This window comes from Dendrobium catenatum, unplaced genomic scaffold (genome assembly GCF_001605985.2).
Source record: "Dendrobium catenatum unplaced genomic scaffold, ASM160598v2 fragScaff_scaffold_1125, whole genome shotgun sequence".
Classification (NCBI taxonomy): domain Eukaryota; kingdom Viridiplantae; phylum Streptophyta; class Magnoliopsida; order Asparagales; family Orchidaceae; genus Dendrobium; species Dendrobium catenatum.
Window position 1 is genome coordinate 554,077 of NW_021319587.1, and position 10,776 is coordinate 564,852.

Sequence of the window (10,776 nt, forward strand, 5' to 3'; positions counted from 1 at the left end):
TGAATTATTTTAAATAGTTAATTTAACTTTTAAACATTAAAATATTATATAATCAATTCTTAAATTAGAAAAATTCATGTAATAATCTTAAATTTTTCAAAAAATAAGTGTTTTATTTTATAAAATTACTTTCTGATGTTAAGAAACTAATTAATAATTAATAATTTAATTACTTAAATACTTAAAATACATTTAATAAATATTTTAAATTAAAATTTTACTATTGAAACTATTTTCAAAATCTCTTTTGGTGGTCAGCGACCTCTCATTTAAATCCTTTAATTTTTGAGAGTCAATTTGAATTTCAAAATGATTATGCATATTGAATAGAATTCATAGGAGGATTAGTGAGTGATTGATTTCAATCTTTTCACTAATCACATCGTTAATCATAATTTAATATTGTTTATCTCTTCTTACATGTGTAGGTTACACAGCACTTAGTCTAGACTCTCTAGTTCTAAGGACATGCTGGTCATTAATATGTTGCATTTCCTTTTATGTTACCACAAGGGTTAATGATTACACTTTTTTAAATAACCTATTTAACGTAGCGACACCCTAAGGACAAACTTAAGAAATTCTAGGAGTTAGGATACATCTCGATTGACTTGAAATTTTAAAATTTTAAACTTAGTGACATCTTAAACCCCCTAAAATTTTTAGAAATTTTTAGAACCCTTTAAGCTGCTTAATTAACGAACCCTAATTCACCCTTTAATAAGCCCCGATAACTCTAAGAAAAAAAAAATAACTTCAGAAAAATTCTAATAAATTCAAATTAAATCAAAAAATTATCCATATTATATAAAACTCTCTAGAATTCATTCTTAACTCAGAAATTAAGCTCCTTAATTGGACCTTATTTAATTTTGATTGAAATCACTCCTTTAAATAAATTAAATAATTAAAAATTATTATAAATTCCAATTTTTTTCAAACACTTGGAACTCTTTCCTTAGTCATTCCTTATCTTTGGAGGTGATTCCAAGAGACTTGGAGTTGATTTGGATCAAAATTCCTAAAACACCCTTAATTACACAATTTTAATTATTCATTAAATGCCTAAAACATTGAAAATCATTAACTAATCTAAAAAATTTAAATTGGATAAACTAAAAGCATTCAACTCTGTTTAAAATATAATATTATTAAAAATATGAACTTCCAGAAATCAACATAGATTAAAAAGTCAACCCTCCTGTCAACCGTAGTTCAATAAGTAAGGCTCAAAACTTCTAAAAAATCATAACTTTGCGTAGAAAATTTTAAATATAGCAAACTCAATGTTCTAACTATTCCTTTATAAGGTCCAATATTTAATAAAAATGCTAGGACCCCAAATTGACTTAAAAAGGAATAGCACTCATCACTTATAAAAATGGATATAAACAACCATAATACAACTAGTTGACATATTTCTTATAGAAAATTAAATATTCATTGCAAAGATTGTAAGTATTCGAGTTGAAATTTATGTACCCAACATCGTTATTAGTTTGGACTTTAAGATAAAGGGGCATAAAATAATAAAATAAAGTTAAAACAATTTTCTAGGATTAAATGGGGGCATTTAAAGAATATTAACAAAAATATTTTTTGAATAAGAATTTTAGATCTTTAAAATTTTGTCTGTGCATGAGGATGCTAATATTATGTGCGAAAAAAAGTGGCTACTGATATTAAGATATTGCAAAAGATGTCCTTGGAGTATCAAAGGGAAAACTCCCAATAGTAAAAATAGTTGGTGGTGGAATCTAATGTGCCAGAAAAAATTAAAAATAAAGCTTTGTTATAAAAATTGGTTTAATTTAAAAATTATGATAATTGGGAAAATATATAAAAGTGGCTCGTAAGGATGCTAAGAAAGATTATGCGATGCAAAGGCATTAGCTTTTAGTGATTTATATAATAGATTAGATACTAAAGAGGGAGAAAGATATATGTATAAGTTAGCCAAACAAAGAGATAGTGAGTAGTAAGGATTTAGTTCAAGTGAAGTGTATTAAAGATGAAGAATCAAAAAATACTTTTCTTAGAAGATGATATTCAACAAAGATGGATGAGATATTTTGCTAAACTTTTTAATGAAGATTGTGAAAATAAGATTTGACTATAGTGACCTTAGCACCCTAGATGAAAATAAAAAGATTTATGTTATCGGTGTATTTGTAAACTGAAGTTAGAGAGGCTTTAAAAGAAAATGAAGGGTGGAAAAGCTGTTGACCTGATGATATTCCAATAGAGGTTGTGGAAATGCTTAGGAGATGAATGAATTTCATAGGCTTACTAAACTTTTTAATACTATTTTGAAGACTAAGAAGATGCCAGATGAGTGGAGAATGAGTGTGTTAATTCCTATTTTTTAAGAATAAAGGTGTGATACAAGATTGTCGAATTATAGAGGTATTAAGTTAATGTGTCATACTTTAAAACTATGGGAGCGAGTTTTGAGACATAGTTGCGGCGTGATACTAATGTTTCTCAAAATCAATTTGTGATTTCATGCCGGTAGGTCGACTATGGAAGCCATACATTTATTAAGAGGTTTGATGGAGAAAATATAGAGAAAATAAGGAGGATCTACATATATATTTATTGATTTAGAAAAAGCATATGATAAAGTCCAAGAGAAGTGCTATGGAGAGTTCTTTGAAAAGAAAGAGTCAATAATGGCTTATATTCAAATCATTAAAGATATGTATGCAGAGCTATTACTTGTGTTCAAAAACAAGTGGATTGACCAAGTATTTTCCTATTTCGGTTGGGTTACATCAAGGATCAGCCTTAAGCCCATATCTTTTTACTTTAGTCATGGATGTTCTCACTAGACATTTGCAAGAGGATGTACCTTGGTTATGCTTTTTGCTGATGATATTCTTTCTTGTTGATAAGAGACTAGAGAGGGGAGTGAAGGTAAACTTGAATTATGGAGGTCAACCTTAGAGTCTAAAGGTTTTCGCTTGAGTAGATCTAAAAACGGAATATATGGAGTGTAATTTTAGTAGTAATAGACCTAGTGAGGGATTGTGACTTTGGGCGATCAAGTCATTAGTAAAGAGTACACGTTTTAGATATCTTGGATCTATTGTTCAGAGTGATTGGTGAAATAGATGGGATATTATCAGCAGAATTTCAAGTGTGATGTGTTGAAGTGGAAGGAATGCATCGGGCTTTTATGTTGATAGAAATGTACCCCTCAAACTTAAGGGAAAATTCTACTTAAGTATGTTAGTGAGGCCTGCAATGATTTATGGTGCCGAATGTTGGCCTTTTAAAAGAGAAGCATAATACTAAGTTAAGTGTGGCAGAGGATGAGGATGCTCAAGGTGGATGAGTGGCTTTACCCTTAGAGATAGGATACGAAATGAGTATATACGTGAAAAAGGTTGGAGTAGCTCCAGTAGAAGATAAGATTAGAGAAAGTCGCCTTAGTTGGTTTGGTCACATAAAACGCGCGCCTTGCGATGACCCGGTTAGGAGGAGTAGAGGTATTAGATTTGACTTATGTTAAGAAAGTAGGGGTAGACCTAAAAAGACTTGGTTAGAAAAATATTAGGAATGACCTTTCTTTATTAGATTTAAACGAGAAATTTGACTTTTAATAGGACACAATGGAGAAAAAGGATTCATGGTAGCCGACCCCACGTAGTGGGATAAAGGCTTATGTGTTGTTGTTGTTGTTGTTGCTAGGACCCCAATCCTAGCATGTTTCTAAAAAGTCACCTTTTTGACCCCTTTGACTTAGCGGGTATGATGTGAAAACATACATGCAAAGATGATATACTTAATGAATTTGCCACGCTTAAATTTAGAGAGAACAAAATAATTATGTCTTTAGATAGATTTGAACGACGAGATTAAAACATTAAGAGCGGTTTTTTTTTTAAAACGACTTAGGCTAAATCACATATAAGGAGTTAAGATCATAAAACATTCAATTTAATCTAACGATGCATACGTGATTGATTTTCAACGATGAATCCCCTAAAATAACAGTTGAGATTAGTCGCTTACAAAGAAGATTCTTCACACAACTCTTCCAATTACTAGGTTTTAGCGGAGAAGCATTAATATGATCTTCATGAAGATAATAAATTCACATTCAAGGATGCAACAACTATGAGATTATAGAGTCGGGTGATTCTCTCTTTACTTAAAAATAATTATTAAATTAAATTAAATTAAATATTAAAGGTCCACTTTTTTAAAAAAACTTAAGAAAGAATTTTTAAAATATTTGGGAAAATATTTGATTTTTAAATTTAATTAATCATTAATTAAGAATTTAAGTACTTAATTAATCAAAAAATACTTAAAGTAAGGATATTTCTTAATTTAAAATTAAATAATTAAAAAAAAATTTTGATTTTGAAAATAATTTTTTTGTTATTTTGAAATAGAATAATTATTAATTAAATGGTAATTATGTATTAATATATAAAGGTTATTCTTTTTAAAAAAAATTAAATAATATATTTTAAATTAACTTAAATTTAAAAATAAATATACCGTAAATATTTATCTGAAATAATAAAATATACTAAAAATAAAATTTTAGATTTTATTAACTATTTAAATTATTTATAATTAATTATTAACTTAAAAAATACCAAGTATTTAATGATTAAAATAATTTAAAATATATTTAATATTTTAAACTAATTTTACTTTTTGATATATAATATGTATATTTTTATTTTAAAAATAATTTATAAAAATTATTTAAAGTAAATATGATTTAAAAACATTTAAAATTAATTTAAAATTAATTTACAATAAATAAGCGGCGATAGCGGCTCGGTGGGGCACGTGGCGAGATGGGGTTTGCTCCCCAAACTGCGAGGCAATGATTGCGCGACGGCACAATGATTGCACCGCCGGCAATCATTGGTTAATCAATACCATGGGCCGCTGTATTCCTTAACCATGCCAGCGATTAATGTTGGTTGTCTGATCGTCCGCGGTCTGGATCGAACGGTCAGGATCATGCTAGACTGACATCCGAACTGCTGGATCACAATCCCCAAACTGCGAGGCAATGATTGCGCGACGGCACAATGATTGCACCGCCGGCAATCATTGGTTAATCAATACCATGGGCCGCTATATTCCTTAACCATGCCAGCGATTAATGTTGGTTGTCTGATCGTCCGCGGTCTGGATCGAACGGTCAGGATCATGCTAGACTGACATCCGAACTGCTGGATCACAACCCGCAGTCAGACGAACTGCGGGATAAAACATACGCCTGTAGCAGACCACCGAGATGCCCTAGATTTGGTTTTATGACTCGTTATCGCAAACGGCTCAATCAAATTGTTTGAAAATTTAAAACTAGGCTAAGGACATAAATAGAGTTCATGGGGAGCTGTTTTCACAGTTTGAAAAGCATTTTTCGCAAAGTTATTTAACTCTGTGTTATGACCTAGGGCTAGAGATTTCATGAGATTTTACCGTGGGATCTTCAAGGTTTTGATTTCTCTGAGCTTGAAGATTGTCCTCATGCACATCCTTAGTTGAAGTCGCGGTTTGAAACATTCTTGATCGAAGGGTATGAAGCTTGGACGGATTTTGAGTCAATGGTGGCCGGAGGTGGCTTTGATCGGTGGGTTTGAGTGGAAGAAGGTGGGGGAAGGTTTGGAGAGTTCACCAAAGGGAAATCTCGTACTTGGGGGCTCTTGAAAAGAATAGAATGCAAGATCCCCCTCTAAGATGCTCTAACAGCTCTATTTAAATTCTTAGGCTTATGATGGAAGGTCTAGATCACATCTAGAGTAATTAGGAGGGAACATGTTTATTTGGCCGTGATTTGGGTCAAGGGATAATTAGGAAGTATTTAAATGCATTAAATAGGAAGAATTTGACCTAAATAAGCCAAATTTGACCAATCAAGGCTTGGGTTGACCAAGCCATGAGTTGACCTGGTCAATTAGAAACAACTAGGTAAGGGATTGAGGCAAGGATGATTTGAAATTGATTAGAATTCAAAATATGGTAAGGTTTGGGCTAATTGGGTCAACCTAGGTTGAATTGGTCAACCAGGTTGACCAAGGGCCTGGGTCTTGGCTCAACAAATTTGGTTTGACCCATTAAACACAATGGGAGGGATCTTAGAGTCTGGCTTGATCAATTTGACCAAGTCAACCCCCTTTGACCCAAGTTTGGGAAAAACAATATCAATATATATATATATATATATATATATATATACATACACATTGTGTGTGTGCATGTGCGTAAAAAAAGAAACAAAAAAGAAGTCAAAAAAAAAGAAAGAAAATGCAAAAAAAAAGAGGAGCAAAAATAAAGAAATAGGAAAAAAAAGAGAAAAAAAGAGAGAATGATGAAAATAAAAAAATTGTGCATTCTCATCGTCGTCAACCTCTCCACACTTGCAAAGGTATAATTTTCTAACTTAAAATTCCCACACTCGACGCTTACGGTGAGCCGGCAAACCTCCCTACGCGCTCACGTAGCTTAGAGGGAGAGAAACTGGTGCGACGCTTGCAACGAAGTGGGTAATCCCCGGAGCGCTCATATAGCGTGAGGGGAACGAAAACTAAGCACCCATATGTGTGGAAACAACTGTGTTTTTTTAAACAGGTGCCAAAGACTCTTGAGTGTTCATGTAGCGTAGCGGATATTGAAGAAAATGCAACCGCGGTGTCACCCAACATCTACCTAAAGCGCTCATGTAGCGTGGAGGGGAAGGCTGACTCTTGATTTTTCCCCTAAAGAAGGGGAGACGCCGGGAGGCTGCCAAATTTTTCAATGAAAATAGAAGACTTTGCATCAAATGAACAAGGACTTGACTCGAATTTAATTGAACAAAAGGGATTTAAGTGAACTCAAACTTAAAATGGACTTGGATTTGAAACAAATGACAATAAATAGGACTCGGACTTGAACTTAGCCTGAATAGCAAAGAACCTATTTTGAGCTCAAATTGACATTGAATGAACTTGGACCTATGCCTAATATTTAACGTGATAACCATGGATCATTAAAACGAAAAATTAATGAAGGAACCTGATTGGAATAATAAAAAATTTCCCAATCGGATTATCACTCAATTTGAATCCAAATGCCAATTAAGAAAATGAAATTCATTCAAATTTCATGTAAGCAAAGAACTCATGCATAAATACACTACGATCTTTGACATGGAAATTTTGAATGACAATAATTAACTTGTGATTGTCATCTGCATTGAAACAAAAATATAGATGGATATGATGTCAAACCCATAATGCACGTTGAATCATCTTTAAGGACAAAAAATTTGCAAGTGGAGTTTGTTTGCAAGCAACAAAGATGATGAAAGAGTTGGTTTAATTTTAAAGTCATGATGTAACCACAATAACTGACTTATAGGGGCTTGCCTTTATGGAGCATTTATATCCCAGAATAAAAATAAACCCCATTCAACCAAATATTGAATGGAGGAATATCTGTTAAAATTATAAATTTTGTTATTAGGTTCATAAAGAAATAATATTTTTATTCTTTGAGATAATATATCATCTTTCTTATGTTATACTCAATCACAAAATATGCAATGCGTTAAGAATGACAAAAATTCTCCAACAGCGGTGCTAATTTTTGGAGCGTTGTGGCACTCGTTCTAATTTTGCAATTTTTTATCTTTTTTTTTTTTTTTTTTTTTTTTTTTTTTTTTTTTTTGAGACATTCCTGCACAATATCAACAAAAACAAATATTTTTACTTGAATTTAACACAATAAAATTAAGAATAATTTTCGCATTACAACCCCCCTCCCCCCACTTAAGCTCTTGCTTATCCTCAAGTAAAGTATTTGCTCCATTTGATCCAAATAAAAATTTGCAAGTTAAAATGTAAGATAATACGTCACCATTTAGATGTAAATTGAAATGATCAAAGTGTGACAATTTTAATTTAAATAATCATGAACAAAGCATCCTAAAGAATCATCTTTATTAATATTCAAAATGAACTCATATACTACAAGTGTAAGTGCAATTTGACTATTGATTTAAATTAAATGGTTTATCACAAACTAACTTGGGCATCGCAGCGCTCGACAGAGCAGCGTCGCGACGTTAAAATATGAACTAGCGCATCGGCGATACTAAACTAGCTCTGTTATGGCATTGAGTTGACTCGGCATGACACTTGGCTAATTTGGCGCTACCCTTCCTTTCTAAGCTGCTACATCACAGCGCTGCAAAAGAATGGGCGCTATAGTGCTTGAGCTTGTCTTCCGGTGTTGGGACACTCTAGAGAATGGGCGCTAAATTTTTGTAATTTGATGGAGTGAAAAGTGCTGCGGTGTTCCTCTGGTGATGTTGAAGCGCTCATAGTGCTACGGCACTCATAGCGATGCAGCACTGTCATTTGTTCTGCAGGGGTACTGGATTAAATGCAATTTTTTCGAGACTCTCACGATGCAACTAAGGCATTGAAGGTGCTGCGACACTAATGTTCGAGGCACTGCGGCGCTGGTTCTAACTTTGCAAATTTTTGTTTTTTTCTTGACACAATCCAGCTCAACATCAACTATAATTTTCACTTAACATTGCCGTATATTATCAAATTCTAGAACAACCGCCATATTAAAAATTGCAAGTATTCATATTCGCACTCTCATCTCATGATGCTTGAAGAAGAACAATTCTATAGATTAACATAGGTAACAAGTATTTCATAAAAACAATAAACAAATAAACCAAAAACATGCAATTATTTCTACATGATCTGTCAGCAATGTGGGCATACCTGTATTCACTTGCTAGACTTTTTCTTATCAAGAGGATGGATGACACAAAATACATGCCCATAATCTCAGAAAGGAAAAGAACAACATTGGAAGATGTCCCACTGCCAACTCTAGAAACAGCAAAGAAGAACTGCATACAGATAACAGCATGGCGTGAATACAAGGAAAGCAGGGACTTAAGAACATTTAACAAATCTTTTTTAAAGCTAACTTCAAGATGTTATATCAAGTTTAATCATGCATAAATATTTAAAAAAAAAAAGTTATTCCAGCAGTTGGAGGCCCATGTTTATAACTTGGAAGGTAAAAATATACGTACATGCATTTGGCTTATGAGATGAATGAACTTGAATAAACCATTACCTTCATGAGATTTGATAGAAAGCCTCTAACTGACATGACAACCAGCATTCCAATGAATAGCAAAGAAACATACTGAGGCACAAAAATAGCACAGAATCAATGTTAGCTTATCTCCAAAAACTTTGCAGAGTTTAAAAAAAATAAAGCAGGAAAAGGAAATACATTTCAGATAATTTGTTATCATATCTGATGTTATTGATCATGATACTCAGCACTCATGATCATATATGGCACTCACATCAAGATGACTAGGCTTCACGAAATTAATGGTTAAATTCTTCAATATACCAGATTTTCAATATTAAAGGACCAATTATAACTTTCGGTTCTTATTTTGTACAGCCTTATTACTCACAGAAAATAAATCATGATACGGACTAAGCTCAGAGCCATAAAAATATTCAACAGTCTGTAGCACGAAGGAATATTACTTGTGATAGAAGGGCAGTATTGAAGCCTATGTCAAACCGTTGCAAGAGTATGCTGATTATCATTGTCACTGGATCGACTGATCCAGCCTGTCAAGCAATGAAATTAGGATGAAGAAAACAACAAAATAAATTAGCATAGAGGACACATACAAGATAACCTTAATATTCAATGAAGTCACTTTTAATTCTTGAATAAAAATTCTGAAAGGAATGAAATAATCAGTAGATTTCTAAGTACTTATACAACAAATCATACCTCCTTGAACACCACGCTCTGTAAAGACTGCAAGATAAACCAAGAGCACAAAACGGTAAGCAAAAAGAAAGAAGAGATGTGAACGAGAAAGTCAAGGATGCAGGACATATATATTGAAAAATTATTTAAAAAAAAAAACATATTGCAAAAAAATCGAAGCCAAATGTAGTCCATAACCTATGATGCACCGACACGGACACGACGACACCGACACGACACGACATGGACACGGGACACGGCAATTTTTAAAAATATAGGACACGGGTGCGGCGTGGATACGGCATAATAATTTTTTAATATAATATGTAAAAATTAAGGTGACATTATAGTAAAAATGTCAAGCAATAATAAATCAATTCATGATAACTTGTTTAGCTTATAACATAAAGATGTTTAGTACAAAATGTCTAGTACAAAGTACAAACACAAAAATATAAGCAAAAAATCATTTAATACAACATGAAGGTCTAACTACTCAATAGAGGGAATGATAAAATTAGATTCAGATGTTGGTCTTTGGCCTTCAATATCATCATCATTGAATATCATTGCTTCCAACTCTGGTTCATCTAGAGAAAGATTTGCAACCTCCAATAATCCCATATCATCAAGGCACTCGAACCCATCTCCAGCAACATCCCGCATCTTGTTATCACCTGTCATATAAAGTGGGGTTTTCCTTGATAGAAAACGAAGATTTGTATGTACATAAACTAAATTTTCAGCACGTTGTGGAGTTATTTTATTCCTCTTCATTGATTGGATAAATGAGTATGTGCTCCAATTTCTCTCACAACAGGAAGAGGATGATACTTGACCAAAAAGTTTTATTGCTATTGTTTGAAGAAGCGGTGCTGAAGCTCCATGAATCAACCACCACATTTTTGGATCCATCCTCCATCTATCAACCAAAGATTCTTGATCACCAAAATCCTCTAAATATCCAAAGAACTTTGCAAGTTCTAT

General features: G+C 32.7%; 1 protein-coding gene across 1 annotated transcript in view; it reads right to left on the bottom strand.

The window, feature by feature from the left end:
• The window catches only part of LOC110115701 (GPCR-type G protein COLD1), a 79,066-nt gene that overhangs the window by 6,015 nt on the left and 62,275 nt on the right, over positions 1–10,776 (bottom strand). The window contains exons 9-12 of the mRNA XM_020849015.2: positions 9,811–9,837; positions 9,555–9,641; positions 9,124–9,195; positions 8,760–8,890 (exon numbers count right to left, since the gene is read on the bottom strand). Coding sequence (XP_020704674.1) covers positions 8,760–8,890; positions 9,124–9,195; positions 9,555–9,641; positions 9,811–9,837 — 317 coding nt within the window. The remainder of the gene's footprint in view (positions 1–8,759; positions 8,891–9,123; positions 9,196–9,554; positions 9,642–9,810; positions 9,838–10,776) is intronic.